General features: G+C 43.4%; 1 protein-coding gene across 5 annotated transcripts in view; it reads left to right on the top strand.

Annotated features, from left to right (window-relative positions):
- Positions 1-225: 225 nt before the first annotated feature.
- Positions 226-22,898, top strand: part of Cobl (cordon-bleu WH2 repeat protein) — a 230,454-nt gene continuing 207,781 nt past the window's right edge. For all 5 annotated transcript variants that reach the window (XM_029483416.1, XM_029483415.1, XM_021176724.2 and 2 more), the window contains exon 1: positions 226-519. In XM_029483416.1, coding sequence (XP_029339276.1) covers positions 479-519 — 41 coding nt within the window. In that variant the 5' untranslated portion in view covers positions 226-478. The remainder of the gene's footprint in view (positions 520-22,898) is intronic.

The following is a 22,898-nucleotide window of genomic DNA, read 5'->3' as shown; positions in this document are numbered from 1 at the left end:
TTTTTCTCTCTTCCTTCAAGTCGGTTCTAGCAGCCTAGTTGGCCCGCCTCGCCCCGCGCAGCCACAGGTGGCCAGGTATTTGCCCGCCTAGTTCCTCCAGCCGGCTGGGCAGGCGACTCGGTGCCCACCGCGGGGCGCGCGCCCCGCCCAGGTGTGCTCCGGCGGGCAGCGGGGGCGCGCGGAGAGGCGGGCGCTGGGGAGCGGCGCGCGGGCACGGGGCGGCGCCGCGGTGGGCGCGGCTGAGCCAGTTTGGCGGGGGGCGGCGCACCTTGCTCCCGCGCCCGGGGTAGCCGCGTCGGTCTCTCTCCGCACGCCCCCGCACGCCCGGACGCCCCAGGTCGCTTCCGTCCTCTCGGCACGGCCGCTGTCCTCGCTAGCCCCGCGTGGGAGGACGATGGGTCAGCGCGGAAAAAGTGAATGAGGACGGCGGCGCCGCAGCCAGCGCCCCAGTCGGCCGGCAGAGCAACCCGCTGGCTCCATGGACGCGCCGCGTGCACTGGCGGCCAAGCCCCCCACAGGGTAAGCGGGCCCACGAGGGCGGGCGTGGTTCTTCCCGAGGTGTTATGGACTTGGGGCGCCTGGGTCGTTGCTCCAGTAACCGTGGCAGGCCTTGCTCGGGAACACTTTCTGCGAGAGGTGCTGCTGTGAAAGCCCTTGTGTATGTTTGTGTATGTGTGTGTTGGGGGGTGGGTGGGTGGAGGGAGTGCTATCCCTCCGTGCAGAACCCCAGCTCTGAGCTACCTCCAGCCCCTTGCAATAGTGGCAATCATGGGCCGAGGGGGACAAGGAAAATCCAGGCCTGAAACTCCAGCTGAGTCTGTCTGGTCCCATGCACAGGTTCCTCCAGCCACTCCTCGCAGGCCCTGTGGCCCGCTGCTCCCTACCTCAATGACAAGAGGGTACTTGGTCTGTTGGGACCCATGTAGTCAGGAGATCTGGGGAGGTGTGTGGGAAAGGGACTTCGTGAACACTCTTCTGCCCAAGCCTTTGTGCTGGGATCTCCCTTGTGTCTGAAGAGGTGAGGACCTTCTTCATCGGACCTGTAAAGCAGAGCTGTCAATCCTGTCTTCAGGATCCTCTAGTGCCTCAACCCTTTTAGTTTCTTTTTGCTGTCTCCACACCTGGCGGACAGAGATTCCCTGTCACATTGAGGATTTTACTTGCCCAAGAGAAACTTGCCTAACACAGGTCAAATAGTCTTGCCCTTTAACCCCCACTCCCCGAATCGTGCCCCTCCGTGCCCATCTCTGCCAGGACAGTTGACAACCCTTGCATACTAGGTAGATTTCAGAGAGTGCCGTGGGGCTGGCTTTTGACCTCTTCTCTCTGGAGCAAATGTGTTATGAGTGTTGCGAATGGAATGAGTTGGGGTGGGTCCGCACCTGCTCCCGAAATGGCCCACTTTCCACTTGAGCAGCTGGATTTTCTAAGGCGGCACTGGGGACAACAAATCTCTTTTCTTTAGCAGTTATGTCCCACTGACTCACCCGATCCTTTGCCCACTGACTTTGTTGCCCAAGTGTTTATAAAAGCCGTCTAAACCAGTTCTTTATTCTTAAAATCTCCCCTCGAGGCTTCCAAAAAAGTAAGATACATTTCTAACTCATAATCTTGAAGCTACGGAATGTTAAAAAAAAAAAAAAGACTTTTCTTCGTTAAGGTGTGGTTGTGGTTATATAATTCCTTTGAAGAAACAAATTCCCCTTAAAAAATAAATATGGGAATACTTTTTCATGGTAATGGGGAGCCCTCAAAATGACATTGGGAGATGTAAACAGAATTGCTTTTAAAATTGCGACTTTTCTAGATTGTTACATAACTCTATTTAAGGGAACTGAATTATTTCACCACTTTTAAAATAAATAAATATAAAGGGAATATTTAGGGGGCCTGCAAAGATCCCTAGAGTGCAGAAACTGATGAAGGTGTCTGGTAATAGTGAAACCACCCTATGTCCTCCAGCCAGCCTGCTCCCTAGGCAGCCAAGAGGGCAACCCAGGTTTGTCTTCCTCACTGGGTGTCACAAGGGAAAACCAAAGTCCTATGCTATGGGTGAGACAGTAAAACTTTACAAGGCTTGATGCCCCTGAACCTCCAGCGTATTATATGATTGTTTCCACCTTTTTGTCCAAGAAATGTAGATCTATTTTTGTAACTTGTTATTGCTGTTTCTCATTTGTTATACCTTGAATAAACACCCCCAAATATAAATATGCTTATATATTTTTAACAAAGATTACAAGTTTAATATGAAGTATTTTGAGTTAGAATGCAAAGAAAGAAATGCAAGTATATTTTATATTAAATTGTATTGATTGCCTATCATAAAGAATTGTGACATTTGGGGCTTCAGAATGTTATGGAAAGCAATTAGAATTTGTTGGCTTGTATCTGAAAGTACTGTTTTCTTTATCTCTTGAGACTAGGCAGTGTTTGTAATGTGCTTGAGGGATGTTTGCTTTTTATCTGATACTACAGAGGTTAGTTATAAAGTTACTTTGTATAAACTCTCTTTTTCCCCAAGTGACAGCCACAACTGATGGGATAAATTTGTTGTTATTGAGAACACCTCAGTCATCTTCGAGCAGTGTAGACTGGTTGCAATGGACAAGAGAAAGATTAGTGAAGGGATAGATAGGCTGGTGAATATAAATTCATCTCCTTAGAGTGTTATCTTTGTTAAGAACACAAATGCAAATTTTTCCTTGGATTGAAATCATATCTGTCTTCCATAAAAGCAGCAACCATGACAAGCATCTTCCTGGGAAGGAGATTGTATGAAGATTTAATGTGTTGCTTAGGGAATTTTAGAGCTCATTGTTAAAATGTGTGTTTGAGTGTGACTGCACAAATTTTGTGATGCCTTAGTTGAAATTAGAGGGAAGCCTGGGGGTCAGTTCTCTCCTCCCACAGAGACTGAACTCAGGTTGGCTGGCTGGCTAGTGTAGGAAATGATTTTACCTGTCGACTAGTCTCACCTGTCACTAGTCAGTTTCACCTAGTCAGAAGTGATAGCTAGTGAAATATTTTAGAACACAGTATCAAGACAGAGGGCCTATTTCTGTTGGTGTCCAGTATGACCAGCCATACACTCCTGTTTGTACTAAACCATATGTGTTTTGATATTAAAGAAATAGTAGCTACATATCACATTTGCTTTTGGCTAATGTATTTAAGAGTGTCTAGATCCTTAATAATGCGAAAATAAGGATTATCTGTCATAAAACTTCAATACTAAATTTGAGCTACATTTTTAAAGATGTTACTTCTGAGCTGTTCTTTATTCTGTCAACTCACTTAAGTAATGTTAAGTCTCTGGGTGTGGGCGATACACCTAGGAATTTTACTTTTTTTTTTGTTTTGTTTTGTTTTTTGTTTTTTCGAGACAGGGTTTCTCTGTATAGCCTTGGCTGTCCTGGAACTCACTTTGTAGACCAGGCTGGCCTCGAACTCAGAAATCCACCTGCCTCTGCCTCCCAAGTACTGGGATTAAAGGCGTGTGCCACCATGCCCGACTTGGGATTTTACTTTTTGTAGTTATAATCTTTAGCCATGAGGAATTAGACATTTACAGTGTCAAATAGTCAGATAATTTCTATCATCTCATATCAATCATATATCAATCATGTCATATCATATCATATCATATCATATCATATCATATCATATCATGTGGTCCTGATGGACCTGAAGGACCATGGAAATTACTTCAAAGGCATTTGTAAACAGTTGAGTCATTCCTGCCTTATGGGATTCTAGAATTCAGGCCATCCTTTGATTTTTCTCTCTCATGATCTCCCATGCAAGGCATATTTGATTATTATTGGGTGTCAGGACTGTACCCTGGAAAGGTAATAATCCCCACATTTATGCAGGCTTGAATTCTATGGCCTCTTTAATTTGGGACTTGCAAATGAGGTCCTAACGTGCGTGCACTAAACTTTATGTCTATAATTATTAAGAAAACTGTGATTATAGGATGTATCTGTATCCCATAATAATTGGCTTAAGATACTAGGTCTTTTGCACTTTGTAATTAAATTCACAATTATATTTGCTTTTACAACTGATTGAAAGTTTTAAAAACTGATCAGAAATATTTAATATTAAATCAGTTTTAAAATGCACCAACAGGATTTTATTTAGACTTGAACTAAGTAAGTCCATTCAACAGAGAGTGTATTTATTATATGGCCTTTTGGCCCTGTACACATTTAATAATGGGGCCTGTGGATTTTACATATCATCTAAGTTTAGTAATGGGTTTCAATCTGTGCTGTAACACAGCACAGCTCTCATATTGCACGGCCCACTGAAGAAAATCTGTAAGATTTTCTCCTGTTTACACTTACCTTTACTTAAACCATTTTTAATAATGATTTATATTGCTGGTGTAGATAATGTTTCTTTGGAAATGGTTTTCAGCCATATAAATGACTTGTCAAGTGTAGCTTTTCCCCCTCCTGTGATCTGTGTCTCTGCTCTCTTCCTTCTGTCTCGCCACTGTTAGTTTCCTGTCTTGTGAAAGGGCCTCATACAGGTCTCCATTTCCCTTCCCTGCTCCTACCATTCTGTATTTTCAACTTTTCTCTTGACAAGGGGATATTCTGTATGCTTGTCAAGGGTTTTTGTTTTACAGTGCTAAGAATGGTGGTAGCTTTCAAGACATGCACTCATCAGCCTAGACCCATGGTGTCGTGTACTTTACAGTGACAAATGGCAGTTTTCCAACAGATTTGTGTTTCTCATTGTCCACCCCAGGCCCTTCCCCGTGTTTCTGAGCAAGTCCCCCATCCAGCAGCACCCTGCGGTAATTTAGGATTTAAAATCATCTATCTGGTTGCCCTCATCGGGAGGTAAACTGTTCCAGGCTGGGACCGTGTCTTCCACAGGCCAAGTCCAATTAAAATAAGTTCCCTAGCCAAAAGTGTTTCTATTTTAACAACAACAAAAAAGCTTTAAAAATCAACTGTCAAAATATATTTTAATTAGGCTTATTTGATTAGACACATGCCCAGATTGCAGATGCTTTCACAGCAAGGCCATTGTAGATCCAATTCCCACCTACACCCAACCAAGCAATGCCTGTTAAAAAGACTACAGCTGAAGCTGGGCGTGGTGGTGGAGGCCTGTAAATCTCAACTGCTTGGGAGACTGAGGTGGGAGGATGCCAAGTTCAGGGCCAGTCTGAGTTAGGCTCCAGAGTGAGTTCCAGGGCAGCCCAGGGAACTTAGACTCATTGTCAAAGTGAAAACAAAAAGGGTGTGTGTGTGGAAATGTGGCCTGCAGTGATCTCTTGGCACTCTTAGTGGTGTAGCTCGGTGCTTCTACCATCCAGAACCAAACCAAACCAAAACACACTGCACAAAACAACACTGCCTGTAATTGATTTAGAGTCCATTATGCCCTTAGCCCTGAACATTTTCCAACTCCAACCCGCATGAACTCAGGAGTCTGTCTCCTCCACCTCCCTTTCTGCTCACTACAGCTCTGTCCAGCCTTTTCTTCCTTCCTTCCTCTTCACCATAGCTCTGTCCAGTCTTTGCAGCTCTAAAACCCAGTTGGAGATCCCTTTTTCTAGGGGAAGCCCCACGGTGTTCCAGACAAGGCAGCCAGGGTACCCATTCTTTTTACTGCAGCACCAGAAGGTGGTCTTAGTGGGCACTTGAAGTGACCTGGACTCCCATTCTCCCGTGGAAGAGAAAACACTGGGATGAGATTTGGGTGCTGGTAGTAGTGAGCATCTTTGGTAGTGGTGGCCTGCAGCCTGGATGCCAGTCAACTGAGCTGTCTGGCCTCACATTTTGTGAGGGTGAAGCAGTGCTTCCCTGTGTGGGTGGGCAGTGCACCTGAAGGACAGAGTTCTTCACCTGCCTTATGTTCAGTTAATTTTAAATGGAAGTACTCTGTGTGGGTTGTAGATCTGAGTTGACTGGTCAGGATCTGCCCATGGTTTCTCAGTCTCTGGGGCCAGTATAGCATCCTTTCTATAATCCTGCCACTGTTGCACACTTTCTGCCCTCATCTTGCCCTGGGAGCCTTTTCTTCTATCCCAGGATGGTTCCTGGCAGCCTTCAGGCCATGTGAGCTTTCCATCCAAAGGCTCTAGGAATTTGGTTAGTTTACTGGCATTTTCTCTGACATCTCCAACCTCTCCCCTGTCAGAAACTGCGAGTTTCGTTTGCTGGTCTCATTCTGCCTGAATTCAGAGCTCCTTGGAGGCAGGCATCCTGCTTTGTGTAGTATCATCTGCCTGTGGCACAGGAGACAGCTGTCATCCAGTACACCAACCCCACATCCCATTTGTGGTTTGATGAGATAGTCTTAGAACTCACAGGGACTTCAGTGTCATATGATTCAGTGTGTTCCCAGAATGTGCTAGATACCTCTTTTGAAAAAAAAAAATCCTGACATTTACTTCAACTTTCACATACCTTTGTTTCTGCCAGACACTGTGTGAACAGATGGACCAACTAGTGCTGAAGGTTCTCTGCTCTGTTGAAGCTTGCCAACATGAGGCCTTCCCATGCAGTAGCCCCACAGAGGAGCAGGACACAGGACAGGCACCTGCCCTTTTCTTTGTGACTCAACTTGTGCATATCTCTGTACATGTGGCCTTGGCACAACTCCCATCCTACGACCATGTAGGGGAGGCTTGGCACAGTGGGACACAGTTCTTGACACGATGGTTTAGTGAGGACTAGGAGGACTTGACACAGTGGGCTGACGGGGGGCAGGTGGTCTCAGTGAGTATGTGACTCTCCTCCCTCCTCCCAGGGTCCTCAGAACTCAGCTGTCAGGAGGTATGTCCAGACAGTTTCTGACCTGTGGTGAGAAAGGAATCCTTATTTTGCTTAGGGTATAACTGACAGGAAGTGGTCCTGAACTGCACAGAATGGTTATGTAGTAGCCCAGTTCAGGCCTCTTGCAGCTGGCGTTTCTGATTCTAGTCTCCAGATCAGTCCCTAGTGTGCAGACCCTTTACAACCCCTTCTTTCCAGAACCTTGCAGACCCAGCACTTAGGAGTTCCCTGTCCATCCCCAGGAGGAAGTGTCATTACACAGTCACCCCAAAGTGTGGAAGTAGCCACACCTTTCTTTTTGTCAGATGTCAGAGGCTGGCATACATTGACTTCCATGAGTCTCGCCTTTTTCATCTCGCATCAACTTCTTTTTGTTCAAGGTATGCAGCAGTATAATATTGGACAGCTTGGGAAGAGAATCCCCAAGCCATAGCCATAGGCTAGCCGTGTCTGGGAAAAATCACAGAGCCTCTTGCGTTTCTCCTGGCTTAATGGGATGAGCAAAGAATATGTTTTCTCACATGATGAGGGTTGTCTACAAAGTTCATCATCTTAAATACTGGGTGTGGCTGGACGAGTCAGAGAACTGAAACAGAGCCCTACCCAGCACACTGATTCTGCAGCTCTAAGTACATAATCTGAGCAATTAAATACTTAAAGAATTGCCCCAATCAACCCTGGCAGTGTTTTCCCAAACTTAACGGTTTGGGAGTTGTTTAAAAATAGGCTTGGGTGGGAGTGTTAATTCAGAGAAGTGAACACTTCTGTTCAGGTGGCTAGAGCCTTGATAATTAACACTCATTCATGTTCATTAAACAAACGATTAGCTTGAAAGAGGCTGCTAAATCATAGGTAGAATTTATACATTTGCCACTTATTGATGTCCCCAACTGTCTGATCCCCTGTCTTGCTTCCTAAAATTTTATGTTGACTCAGTATTAAGTAGAAGTAAAACTGTATCCATCCTACCCGGGGGTGGGGGCTAAGCAAGCCACTTTTAACAGTCCAGTGATGTTCTAACAGCATTGTTTGAATGGTGAATGAATTAGAGATCTCTTTCAGCCCTTATCAAATCATTTGATTTATTTTTAACATGTTAGTTGGGATACTGAAATGCACTCTTTCTCATGCTACATCAGCCCTCTGACTTCCTATCCTTAGCTACTTCTCAGATGTTTGGTGTTCATGTAATGATTCATTTTCAAAGAAAAAGTTCCAAATGAAGTACATGTGCAGATTTTATAGAGAGGCTAGGAGGACAGCTCACTAGGTAAAGTGCAGGCATGAGAACCCGAGCTCAGAATTCCCAGTGCCCATGTAAAGGCTGGGTATGCTGGCATGTATCTGTAAACTACAGCATCAGGGGCAGAGAGGCTGATCCCTGGGGCCTTGGTAGCCTGTCAGTCCACCTGAAACAGGAAGGCACTCTCACATGGATCTCTACACACACACACACACACACACACACACACACACACACACACAGTGGCACTCATGGATGAGTACTCCCACACACATACATGTACACACATACACACAGGGTGGGGGAGGGACGAGGAGGGAGAGAGAAAGAAAAAAAGGAAGTCAGTTTGTAAAATAGATGAATTTGAATTAAAAGCAACACTTTACTTTTAGAACTTTCCTTATTAGTTTTTAGTTAAGGGTTATGGTTTTCTTATGAGAGGAAACAGAAGTTCATAGGCTCTCAGTTAGGTGCCATGCTCATACACCACTGTACAGGTGGTATGCTCTAGCTCATCTTGAGTCTTTAGATGCTCTGTGAGGCTTGACTCTTCCAGGATAGCCCCATGATCAGAAAGAAAATAGTGGTTTTCTCTTATTTGGAGTTTAGATTGTTCTATGACTTTCTAGCCTGGCATGTAGTCCCCAACTAATTCCTCATCCTTTGGTACTGCTACACCAACCTATAACACAGACCTGGGGCTGGGATGTTCCCTCTGCTGGGGACTCTTTAGCTTCCTGTAGGATGGGGTGATGTCTCTGCTGTAGCTATAGCTTCTCACCATCCTTTTGCTAAAGAAATAATCTACCACGTGCATCCAGATGCTATCCTCCTGATATCTGTCAGGTGGACACAACACTCCTGCTGCATTTCCAGGAAGCACATATCCTGAGACTCTTCGATGGAACTTAACTTTTTGAAAGAGGTGTGCTGTATGTGGTGGGAGAGGACGCCATTCAGAAGTTGGTGGTTGCATTGACAGCATGGCTGAATTAGGAGAAGTTGAACTCAGACTCTGCCTCCTGTCTAGCAAGTGCTTCTGCCTTGATCCTGGCTAATGAATTAATAAACATGAAAAGCCTTCCTTTTGTACTGATCGGACTCAGCTCTCTGTGTCTGTGCTGATACTTTTGATAATGGTACGGGTGACATTGGGCAAAGTCACCTTTGTCCAATATGCACTTCTTTCTTCTATGCAGAAGGTTGGAGAACCTAAACTTATGGATCTGTTAGTTGTGTTTTCTTGCATGTAGCTTTTGGCAACCTTCAGTGAGAGCTGGATGATTCTTTAACTGTTCCTTTGCTGTTGGTAAGTGGGTTTCATTGAGAAAGGTTGTACTTGGCACTTGTAGGGCTTGTAAGGGCTGGTGTCCTTCTGCAGGGAAATGCTAGACCAGGGAAGGACAATGTGTGACATTTGTAACAATTTGGTGTGGCTTGTACTGGGTTATTGTGCCTGGCATTGCCTGCCTTCTTACAGTTCACTGATTCTTATTTATATTAGTCAGTTTCTTATTACTGTGACAAAATACCCAAGGCCAAATAACTTATCAAAAATAAAGGTTTATTTTGGCTATGGTTTTCAGTGGTTGCAGTCCTTGGTCTCTTGTTCTTGATGCCTTTGGGAAAGTGGCAGTGCATTATGGTAGGGAGTGCAGTGCAAGCTGCTTAGATCGTGTTGGCTGGGAAGCAGAGACAGGAAGGGCAGGATCCCCAGTGGGATCTTTGTCCATATGGGCACACCTCTGTAAGGTTATGCCATGCTTCAGTAGCACTAAGTTGAAGACCAAACCATTAAAATACTAGGTGAGGGAGAGAGGAGTCACTCTCAATATCTAAGAATTATATTGCATACTAAGAGACACAAAAGTGGAAAACTTCTTCATGGCTAATATATTTAGCATCTAGTGAAGTTGTTTTTGTGTTGAATGACCTCTGCATATTACATTCTTAGCTCTCTGGGGATCCATGCTACTGCAACATCCCTCTTCTTTTTTTCAAGTTGAATTGGTTTGTTGTGCCTATGTTGGATGGAGAAGCCTGAGCAGCATCCCTGTTTCTGTTTTAAATGATCACAGTAGATGACTCAAGTAGATGACTCTATTTTAACTGTTGGTCTGTGGGAAGCATTGGTCCTTAGACAAGGCATCTGATCAGCAATCTTAGAGGGAAGTTGTATGCTTGAGATGTTACATTGGTGCTGACTTCTCATTTCTGAATTCAACACTATGCAGGTTTCTTACATCAGTGATGCATATTTGAGAGTTTAATGGGAATTGATAGATGGTTTGCTTTTATATTGAGTTAGCCTCCATGCTCCCTTGAGGAGAAGGCTGCACATTCATTCACATAACATTTTTATTTAGAAAAGGCAGTGTTTCCATAATGAAAAATATTTATTGGCTTAAAATAAACATGTTTATTTTAAATATGTCAATGTGTTACATGGATTTCCAAGAGATTTTGTTATCACTAGTCCTTATTTCTTTTGTTAGTGATACAAGGAGTAAATACGTGCTCTATGGGCGCTTTCTGCCTTTGGGGGTGGCAGTGGTGGTGAGTTTTGCTGCAGAAGCTTGACTGTGGTTGGCATTTCTGCTTTTGTTTGGTGCTAAGCATGTCACACTGCAGATCTTGTGGGGTAGAAAAGTAAGACTCTCCAAGTCAGCCTCTGTCACTGAGACATGTACAGCTCCAACCAACCGGCTGGCCAGTCTCCTTGCTTCCCACCCCTCTCGATATTCTGCAGTTATCTGGATTATAGAGTTTTAAAAGATGATTTTAAATTTCTATTATTATTATTATTATTATTGTGTGTGTGTATATATATTTGTGCCAGCTACAGAGTGAATGTGGAAGTAAGAAAACTTTCAGGAATTGGCTTTCTTTCTACTGTGAGTCTGAGGAATCAAACTTAGACCCTCAGGTTTCTATCGTAAGTGCTTTATCCCTGAGCCATCTCACTGTTCCTGGGTTGTAGAATTCATGAGATAATTTAACAAGGAGTAAGAGTATCCTGTGGAGTGCCTGCCATATGGTGGTTCCCTTTTTCCTTTTCCCTGTTACTGTTTTCTATCAGCGAACTATCAGACTACAAGAAGGAACAGAGACACTAGGTTACTAGTATAGTACATGGTCCTTACAGAGTGTGTAAGGAGACATGCACTGTTTCCCATTGTTTTCACACAGTAGAGGCATAGCAAATGCAACTGTAATAGGAAACTGAGAACTTGGTATAGTGTTCAGAACCATTTGTTGCTTGAACACAGGAAAACAGCACCAGGAACATGATACAGGTCATATCTTGTATTCATAAATTGCTCTTGAGCAGATGTGATGAACACAGCATTGGATGTGGGTCAGGAGAGCTGAGCTACTGAGGTAGTACTTGGGTGAACAGGACAGGAGAGACTTGGGGTGGATGGAGAAGCTATAGGCCCGTTTGTCTCCCTTGAGAAGTTTGGATATCACCTTTGAGTGTGGACTACACCTTGTATTAGGTTAGTTATCATGGCCGGGAGCTTAGTGCTCCTCTGCTAACAGAAGTGTCTGTTCCATGTTTCTTTTACTTCTGTGCTAGCAGTTGTCTGGTTCCATGAAGATGAAGTCCTTAACAAATCATCTGCCATTGTACATTCAATTAAAATGGGTATGGAACTCTATCTCCGAGTGTAGTGTTTGTGTGACTCAGTCAGCAGTATGTTCAGGAAAGAAACTATAAGAATATTGGGACGATTCACTTAGAAATTAGTGTCTGAGTATTGGGCAAACTGCTGCACATGTGTATAAGTCGCTCCAGAAGATATTTGCATGTGTCCTGGGAGGAGCTGGGCCAGTAGTTGAGCTAAACTATGAACAGTATATCTATAACATCGAAGAGTCATTTAGAGGTTGCCCTGTTTTGTTTTGTTTTGTTTTGTTTTGTTTTTATCTGAAAGTCCTCTGTCCAGATAGGGCAGGGTGCCATGCCAATCGGTGACAGTGCCACCTTGATAACACAGTGACATGATGGATGGCTTCACATAGGGAACTTTTCCCATCTCATTCCATTAGGTTTTATGTCCTTAGACTCTATAAGGGGTAAAAATCATTTATCCATAGCTCTGCCCTCAGTGAGTGAGTGAAAGAGCATTAATCTGAGATTATAGTGCTTTACATCAGCTCTCTAAGGAGGCTTTTGAAAAACATTCATCTTTACTGTCATTTAACCAACCTATTTTACAAAGTATAGGTTATATGGCAGTGAGAGAAGCAATAGCTTATTTTGAAAATGAAGGCCTGTGAGTGCTATATGTTATCAGTTTTCATTACACTGGAAACACTGAACTAGTGATTTCATACATGCCAAAACATGGCTCACCTGCTATCTGGCAAGTGTCGTTGTCAAGCTCTAGTAATTGTGCCTGGTGCTATAAGTGATGCCCTTTAAAAGAACAGAAGCAAACTGGCAGTAGAAGTTAATCATCAAGAGGTGAAATGAGCCCACATTAGGGTCCTATATATAATTTAAAAGCATGATTATCAACATACTCATAATACACTATTGGAAAAATGGCTTTATCAGTTTATCCAACAGTAGAATGTGGCTGTGGCTTGTAAGTGTCCCCCAATCTTTATATGTTGGAAATGTATTTCCCAAATTGGTCTTTTGGTGGAGAAGTATTTGGGAGGTAACTAGAATTGAAGATCATAATTGTGCCCCATGCTGGCATTAGTGGCTTTTCAGAAAAGGTAATGAGAGCCCAGTTTACCCAGAAGCTCTACTTTCTTACACAGTAACGCAGGATATAGCTGTATTGGATGCTGAGCAAGTGCAGGTGCCATGCTTTAGATTTTCCTGTCTCCAGGACCGTGGACCAAGGAAATCTTCATACATTTTCTAATCTGTGGCATTTGGTTCCAACAATAAAAAGTGGTCTAAGACAAATGTCCCAGAGTGGAATTTCTTATCAGATTCAAGTACTAGGAAAGGTGCTTTTGCTTTATTCATGTCCTTCCAAACTTCTGCTGAGAGTAAAGTCAGGCTTTTACCCCTGTTAGCTAGGTAAACAGTAGATAATCTCTTTATAAGGGCCCCTTTAGCCCAAGGCCCAGCACCTGTCCTCAGAGAGGACATAGGAATGGAGTGGAATATATGAGAGGGGAGGCTGAGATAGTTAAGATCAGGCCGAGCCAACCAAAGGCAAGGCCTGGCTGTTGCAGCTGAGAAATGATGTCTTTGTGAACCTAGGAGGGTGATAGGGCCTGTGAGAGTTTGAGCTGTAGGTTGAAAACTGGATAAAGTCTAGCAAGGTGGATTGTGGAAGGGCACCAACTGGTATGAATAGAAGCCAAAGGACAGATGAAAGCTTGGACTTATAGTCACCAGCATGCATGCCTAAATCAGTAGGATGCTATAGAGGATGTGAGGTAGGTGACAGGTCATGTAGATGCCAGGATGAGGAATTTGTGGAGGGTCAGCAGGTGGGTTGTGCAGAGCATGACTTTGTCTGGATGAACTGTGAATCAGGCCAGTGTTTTTGAGTACAATATGACACTAGTGGACAAAGGTTGTTCTCAGAATGTTTCATGATTTCAGAGAGCAAATGGGGAAGGAAGGAAGGATGAGATTAGCTGGGTCAGTTGTGACAACGACTTGGTCCTGCTCTCCCATCAAGAATGGGGTTGGCCAGGGAGCTGAAGGGGTCTGAAGCCCCATAGGAGGAACATCAATATGAACTAACCAGTACCCCCAGATCTCCTTGGAACTATACCACCAATCAAAAAAAACCACATGGTGGAACTTGTGCCTCTAACTATATATGTAGCAGAGGATGGCCTAGTCAGTCATCAATGGGAGGAGAGGCCCTTGGCCCTGTGAAGGATCTATGCCCTAGTATAGAGGAATGCCAGGACCAGGAATGGGAGTAGGTGGGTTGGGGAGCAGGGGGAGGGGGGAGGGGATAGGGAAGTTTCAGAGGGGAAACTAGGAAAGAGGATAACATTTGAAATGTAAATAAAGAAAATATCTAATAAAAAAAGTGGGGTTGGTATCTTGAGGCTCCCCTACTTTAATGAATGTGGGTGTCAGGGTGTTTGCAGCTGTTGGACAATCAGTGTAGAAGGAGCATAGTTGGAAGTGTTAAAATCTTATCAATGGCAGATCACCCAGACAGGAACTCCACAGAAGCACGGGGTCTGACAAGCTTCACTCATTTCCTTATCTGCTGGGGTGCTGGGAATGAATGTGTTGTAGTCTGACTACAAGATAAAGATTCATCAGACGTGACTAATTGCAGGTCTCTGTCTCCTTGAGAATGAGGAACTTTGTGACTGACTTTGGGGCCAGGTACAGCTGATCCAGTGCATAGCAGACGTGTGGTGGTGGGGAGAGCCTAGGCACGGGTGATATCAGCTGAGAGTATTGACATTGGCAGGGTACTTGTACAGGCTGTCTAGTGTGTTTGTATGGGTCCTCACCTTTACTCCCCATAAATGCCTCGTGGGGTAGGTTCTAATTCTATTTTAAAAGTGAGGGCTGCAGAACACAGAGGGTTAACTATTATGACCAAGGTTAGCTAACTTGATACCTTCACTTATTAATTATGTTGATCAAATCTCATGTCCTCCTCAGATATTCATGGATAACATGCAGGGTCCCTGAGGAAAGCCCAGAGTCTAAGGTGAAAAAGTAGGGTGATCAGGCAGGAACTGTGAGAGTTCACTCAGGTCCTTGCTAACCTTGACCTGGGAGGAAGACTGGGTTTACTGTAGGCATTGCTTGGTCCATAGGCTTAGACTTTATCCCAGTTTATCCTTTCCTTTCCCCAAGAAAGTATTCATCCTGCCTACCCAGTGTTACTGCAACACACAAGCAGTGGTGACAGGGTAGGGGACATAGACTGAGGCCTGTGGATGTGCACTGTGTATTCTAATACACTATGAAGTCTGCTCTTTGACAAGTGGGGGTGTCTGAAACTTAAAAGTAAGCATGAACCCAAGTGTGAATAAAGCAGTCAAGAATAGAAGCCAGTGAATTTCTAGCCAGAGATGTGTGCAGCTACTTAAATGTGAGCAGTGGGCTCATCTCTCCACAGTTGGTAAAGCTTGTCTTTGAGAGTGAATCCCCCCCCCCCGCAAGAAGTTCAGGACATTGTGGAGACACCCAGGCACACCATTGGGGAACATGTTTCCATGAGGTCCTTTGGTCTTTTAGACCTAGAACAGGCTAACTGAATCTTTATTTTGAGTGTTTTTTTTTAATTAGGAATTTTCCTCACTTACATTTCCAATGCTATCCCAAAAGTCCCCCATACCACCTCCCATTCCCCTACCCACCCACTCCCACTTTTTGGCCCTGGCGTTCCCCTGTACTGGGGCATATAAAGTTTGCAAGTCCAATGGGCCTCTCTTTCCAGAGATGGCCAACTAGGCCATCTTTTGATACATATGCAGCTAGAGTCAAGAGCTCCGGGGTACTGGTTAGTTCATAATGTTGTTCCACCTATAGGGTTGCAGATCCCTTTAGCTCCTTAGGTATTTTCTCTAGCTCCTCCATTGGGGGCCCTGTGATCCATCCAATAGCTGACTGTAAACATCCATTTATGTGTTTGCTAGGCCCCGGCATAGTCTCACTAGAGACAGCTATATCAGGGTCCTATCAGCAAAATCTTGCTATTGTATGCAATGGTGTCAGCGTTTGGAGGCTGATTATGGGATGGATCCCTGGATATGGCAGTCTCTAGATGGTCCATCCTTTTGTCTCAGCTCCAATCTTTGTCTCTGTAACTCCTTCCATGGGTGTTTTGTTCCCATTCTAAGAAGGGGCCAAGTGTCCACACTTTGGTCTTCGTTCTTCTTGAGTTTCATGTGTTTTGCAAATTGTAACTTATGTCTTGGGTATTCTAAGTTTCTGGGCTAATATCCACTTCCATCCATCTCAGTAGATCTGTATGCAGGACTATTTCACTCCCTGTTTTGGAGCTGAACATCCTTAATAGAACTAGTTTAGGGTAACCAGAAAATGATGCTATGTTCTCTCCCTGGGTAGCATTTCTATTGTCAGTAACACCTGCCCTCTGAGAGGGTCACCAACGTCCACAGGTTCCAGGGCCACAGGCTCATCCTTACTTGCAATGCCTGGGGAAGCTGCAGGAACCAGTGCTGGTATGCTGGGATTTATTAGTCCTGCAAGAGGGTTCAAGCTTATGACTTTGGGAAGAAATAGGGACAAGCAGGAAAAAAATGAGTAAAATCTAAATAACTGTTCTCTGATGGTTATTCTTTTTTGGTTCCACAGCAAAGTTGAAGCAAAATATAATTTTTAAAAATTTTCTTGGCTTAAGAATTTTTGTATACAGTCTATCATATTTTTCCTTCCCCACAGACCAACTTTTCCCAGATCCTCTCTACTTCTCTACCTACCCAACATTATGTTCTTTCTCCTTTTCTCTCCCAGAACAAAAGCAAAACAAACAAACAAAAAGCACCTATAATCAAAACAACTCCCTCAAACACAAAATATAGCAAATCCTCCAAAAAAAAAAAAATCACACAAACCCCACAAAGTCCATTTCTTGTTGGCAAACTCTTCCTGAGCACAGGGGCCTGCCTTAAGGTGTACCCAGTGTCACTCCACTGGAGAAAGCTGATCTCCCCTCTCTATTACTTGCAAATAGTGATGCGATTAGAAATGGGACTTTGTGCCTATTTCCCCTTTGCCATACTGGGGCTTTTGCCTGGCTTGAACTTAATCAGATCTTATATATGCTGTTGCCATCTCTGTGAGTTCATATGTTCATCTGCACTGTTGGGTCTGGAAGATGTTGTATCCTTGGAGAATGTAATTTTTTCTTAACAGACAATTCTATACCTTCTAGGCAGCCAGACAGTGGACCCTGACCACATGGGACATTGCTCAACTCCATTTCTGCACTTCTCAGTGTCTTTTTTTTTTCTTTTCTTCTCACTCCAACACCTGCACATTCCAGCCTGCTTGCTCAGGCCAAAAGATTTATTTATTTATTATATGTAAGTACACTGTAGCTGTCTTCAGACACACCAGAAGAGGGCATCGGATATCAGATGGTTGCGAGCCACCATGTGGTTGCTGGAGATTTGAACTTAGGACCTTTGGAAGAGCAGTCAGTCCTCTTTACCACTGAGCCATCTCTCCAGCCCTCTCAGTGTCTTAAGATTGCTGAGTCTTGTGAAGTGTGTGTGTGTGTGTACACAAAATTATGTTGTTTGGTCTTTGAGAGGGTGTGTTATGTAAGCTCAGGGAAAGAGCAGAAAAAGATTACAGGGTTTCTACCAGTGCCTGCCTCTAGCTGTCTGGCCACCCAATTTGTGCCATGCGGGATTCTGTTCAGATGGTTCTTCCCAACTACAGGAACTCTGAATGTCGTGACAAGTGTCTTGGAGTGGAATCTTCAGTGCAAGTGTAGGAGATCTGAAATGACAGAAAATGAGTCATTATATTGGGATGTTGATTGGACTGGAGCTTTGGAGTCTACTGTATTTTACACAGGCAAGTCCACTTGAAGCCTGCTTACAAATGTGGATTGTCTTCGGTCTTGGCTGCCATACAGAATGCCCCTTGGCAGTATTGTTATTATGGCCATTATTGTTACTACTGAGGTCTGTTTCGTGATACTTGATAAATTTCACTTGAACTTCATGAAGCTCGTGAGTCTTTGGGAAGGCATTTCATTCTCTACTTTCCAAACAGAGAAGAGCCAAAGTACTGAATAAAGACAGAGAAAAGAGACAGGCATGGCAATTCACATCTGTGGTTTTAGAATTAGGCTGAGGCAGAAGAGCTATGAGTTCAAGGCCAGACTGGTTTATTACATAGTAAGGTACTGGGGCAGTCTGGGCTACAGAGAGAGATCCTATCTTTAAACAAACACACTCCAAATAAATCAAGTGTAACAAAGCAGCCCATCCTGCTCTGTTATCTGCCTTTGGGCTGGCTCTGTGTAGGTAGCCTGCATGTGTAGCTATTGGTTGATTACTGTATTGATAGCATGTCTTACCACAAAAGAAAGTGACTGAATTGAAGACTACAGATAGTAGTGATCTATTACTGCATATCAATGTCCTAAAACTGTGCAGCTAGTCTCAGGGACAGTGTTTCTAATTTTCTAAGTGTGATAGAAGCTCCCTTGTAGCCACTATGTGTCATTCATATAAAGTAGCTTAGATGGACCCAGCTGTGTTGGCCATTACTGGGATACCTCAGCTCTTTGCCCTGTGGTCATCTCTCTGTGCATTTGGATGTCTTCGTAGCCTGGTCTCCTACACCTTCAGATGAGGAAGCGACTTGGAGGAAGGAAGGAGGAAGCTGTAATGCCTTTTGTGACCTAGCCTCTGAAATCACACATGACAAATCACTAAGTACAAACCTGGCTCAGGTTAGTGGTTGGATTGATTATTTTAAAACACCAGTGAACCTTTTTTGGAATTTCCATGGAGCAATCATCTGGATTGTCATTTTCCATAGCAACCTTGTCAAGCCCCTACTGAGGATCTGATAATAGCTCACATCAAGAGTCCAAAAAAGGGATATGTTTATAACCAAATCCCACATGAGGTGGAACTGGCACAAGGCATTCTGATAGTTGGTTTTTCTATGTGTAGAGAAGTTCTTTACAATAGTATGTATTGTTTATATAAATGTTCTCAAAATGGCAAAAACTTGCCTACTATTAATAACAAAGGATAGCATAACCATCAGATACTGGAAAATGACCAAGTGTCTCAGTTTAGGACAGTTTAGTTTATGCTTGTTATCCTCATGAAGTTCCTAATAATGTCCATTTTGCTCTCCAATTACCCTGTCCAGATATAGATATTATAGTCATTCAGCCTGAATGTTGGGTTTACCTAAGTAAATATGAGGGCCCCATTCTGTGTTGATGATAGTCAGGATGATGCTTCAGATTACTAAGTAGCTTTGGAATATACAGACCTCACCTCCACCCTAGAAGGTTGTGTAGAGGCAGCATGGCATGATTCTTCAAGAGGTTCAGAGCATTCCTAAGTTACCCAGTTGGCTAAGGATCACTCATTTGTTCACACAAAGGTTCATCCTCTCATCAGTTCCTTTACTATATATATTAACAAGACACTGCCTGTTCTCAAGGAGACCAGATGCAGAGTTCTGTTTAGTCTAAAGTAACTGTAGACATGGAGCATAATTTTTATCCTTTGCAAGAAATGTAATTTTTAGTGTATGGTTCATTCATGCTGCTTAGAGAAAAGGCAGTTGAGCCCAAATTGCTGGTGCGCTTTCTTGATAGGCTCAGCACTCTCTGCGAGTAGTCAACAGCATGAAAGTGAGTACAGACTCTTTGTAGCTTTGTTTTGTGTGGCCAGCATGAAACAAAACTATTGTGTGAAAATACTTCCAGTGTAATTCTGTTAGTAGTTTTCCTGTAGAATTATTTTTCTGTAGATAAAGTCTTCCTAAGTAAAATAAAAACCTCACAGGATAAATAATTTGTGTAAAATTATCTTATAGTTCCAAAGCAAAACAAAACAAAACAAAATTCACAAACATTGTCACAAATAACAAAACAGACAAAGGAAATGAAAACAACCTTTAAAAACGTTTGGACAGCAGTGTTAGGGATTGAACACATACATGTTCAATCCCTAACATACATGACAAGAGCCAATGACCTTATCATGGAAGTTATGTCCATTCCTGCACTGGCTGGTTTGTGGTCAGCTTTACAGTACTAGAGATATTTTTGAAGAAGAACCTCAAATGAGAAAATGCTCCTATCAGATTGCTTATAGGCAAGATGTAGAAAATTTTTTGACTGAACACTGATTTGAGAGGGCCAGGCTACTGTGAATGGTGACATCTCTGGACAGGTGGGCCTGGATGTATGGGAAACCCTGATGAGTATGGCCTCAGTTCTTGCCTCCAGGTTCCTGCCTCACGTACCTACCTGTTACCTCCCTGGATGATGAACTACAAGTTGGAAGATGAAATAAACCCCTTTTACTCAAGTTGGTTTTGGTGATTTATCACAGCAGTAGAAAGCCTAAGCCAATTCCAAAAGCCCAAATTTGTTTGTATTGTCATTATTTTAATCAGTCACTTACACCATAAATTTTAAATTTCAACCATGTTTGATTGTTTCAGGTTTAGTTCTTTATCATGTTTCTTTGTGTATTGTGAAGGCTTAACAAAGAAATGATCCATTTCAACTAATATTCTACTATTTAACAGTTATTTAGTAATTGGATCTTTTAAAAGTAATTTATCTATGTGTTGCATTTTGGGTGTTCCTGCTCTGACTACATCCATAAAATAGAAGTGAGAACAAGTCTCTACACAAGTAATTATGACCAGGACTGTGCCGGGCGAATGAGTACAAAAGGCTTCAGGAACATTCATGGCTAAGGAACCAATTAGTTCTGCTTAAAGTGTAGGGCCCAGATACATCCAGTTTACTTTTATGAAAGGCTGCCTCATAAAATGTGATGTGTGCTTCACAACTGCAGTCACCATATAGTGTTTATCTTGCAGCCAGAAATTGTGGTCTGCACCTCTGCTTTCCCTCCCCCCATCCTTTTGCCTGCTGCTGCTATCGATCTATATGTGGGTGTATGTTTGTGGCATTGTGTATAGCAATGCTCTCTTTTGTCATACTCTTTCACTAAACATAATGATATTTACTCTCATGTAGTATGCTGACATTCACACTCTTTACTGACAGGCCTGATCCATGCACAGATTTGCAACAGTTAGTCTAACCCTTCTTCAACTGATAGATTATTGGATGATTTCCTGTCCTATTTCCTAAAGCTACGGTGACCATTCACATATAAGCTTTGTGTGACACATATCTCCCCAGCCCTCTTGAGTGAATACTTAGAAGAGTATTCACTCAAGAGGCTGGGTCACATGATTTGGTGCGCTTTTAATGTTTAAGGGACTGCTAGGCTCTTGTACATTTCACCAGCTATGGACAGGAATTATAGTTGCTGGACAGCTTTGTTTGTTTTGTTGTTGTTGTTTTAAAGCATTTTAAGTGTATGAAATTTATTGAATTTTATATGTAAGTGGTTTTGGTTTGGAATGTGATATATGTTTACTAGCTTTCTGCAGACAGGCATAACCTTCTTTATGAGTGACTTCGCAAGCATGGGCTGTGGGGAAAGTGTGTGAGACTTAGCCCTCTCCTTCCAGGTTTGCAGAGTAAAGTATTAGTCTGTGGTTCTTATTCTCAAGTGGCTCAAGTCCTTGAGCCAAGGTGTCTTCTCTCCAATTTCTAGTATTCCTTGTACTGGTTATCTAGCTGATGATTCGTGCACACCTTATAATCAACCTAGCCACCGCTGAGGCTGGGTTTAGTGTTAGGTGTTGGTGACCTGACTCTTTAGAAGACATAGTTGGTTGTTGTCATGTAGGCTGTATGCTGTTGCTATGGGTGAGGTGTCACAAGAGGAACAGGCACTGAAACTTCAGGGGAGGCCTTTGTTAGGGGAAGTGCCAGGGCCTTCCTCAGAAGATTGGTGGACACACATGGTGAGGGGCATGTGCCTGCCAGCATGAAGGCAGGCAGTACATCTGAAATGAATTGCCATTCAGATATTAATGGCTAGTGTTATTATTTTAGTATTTCAGTCCTCCTGAAACTTAGAAAGAACAGAAAAGACTGATCATGTGAGGAGTGTTGCTGGGAATAATCTGGGATCGTAGGGGAGCCCCAGAGGGTTGGACCGTGCTGAAGACGCTTTCCGTCTATTTTCAGAAAGACAACCTTGCACTCCCTTACGTGCCCTTTCTCCGCATATTTATGCTTATCTTTGTGGGTGGGGGGGTCACTTAAACTTATTTAACACAACATTCAAAGAAAGACTAAGCGGAAATGTTTCAATGATGCTGATAATAGAGTTTTTGCTGGTTTTTAATGAAGTAGGCTCCTTGAACTGACATTTTATGTTTCACCTGATCTCTGCTGGGAAGAGCTCAGTGATGAAGGTCAGGGTGGGGGTAATCCAGTCTGCTTTGGAACCCAAGTGTCCCAGAGATCAACAGCCAGATTTCCAAGCAAAAGAAATGGTGCTTTGTCTTCATGTAGCCAACAGCACATGATGCACATAATGTTATTGTGACTTAGCACTCCATTGTCTTTGGGATTGGTATGTGCATGTTTGATTGTGTTTGCTCAATGTAATTGTGAACCCTGAACAATCATTGCTTCTCCAGGTCAGGTGGAAGTCCTTCCATTCTGAGGTGAGGCTGTGTGAATTAGCATCCTACTTCCCAGCATCTTCTGAAGGGGTGTCTTCCAACACAGTCTTCTTGCTCCCATTCTGCTGTTTTTTTCTGTACCCCATTTGTTTTCCCAAGGTTTTAATGGGGGCCAATTTGCAAGGATGATAATACAAACAGAAGTAGTAAGGCAAGCCAAACAAATAAGCAGATAGAATGAAGGAGCCTTTAACTATGAGCACAAAGCAGTGTGTTGTGAGAATCCGTTTTGTCTAAGCATTTCTAACAAGTGTGCATGAGGAAAACAATAATTTCCATTATCTCCATTATTGAAAGTAGGACATATTCCAGTTCCTCAGAGGAGGCGTCACTTTCTCTGGCACTGAAAGGCAATTACTTGCAGTGGTTTGTTCGAGTCACTATACCCCCAACTATTTTGTGGCTTGCTGAAAGTGTTTACTCAGGATTTCCAGACCCTGAACGTGCACCTACTGTATTCGAGTGTGAGAAGTGGCTGATGGGGTAGTGTAAGTGTCTGTGGAAACAGACTGCTGTGGGCACAGGGCTCCATTGAGCATCACAGAGCCAAGAGCATAGCACTGCCTGTATTGGGCTCAGTGGCCGGGTGCTGAAAGTT

Source organism: Mus caroli, chromosome 11 (assembly GCF_900094665.2).
Source record: "Mus caroli chromosome 11, CAROLI_EIJ_v1.1, whole genome shotgun sequence".
Lineage (NCBI taxonomy): Eukaryota > Metazoa > Chordata > Mammalia > Rodentia > Muridae > Mus > Mus caroli.
Note: the sequence above shows the minus strand (reverse complement) of the source record. Positions and strands in the feature narration are given on the sequence as shown.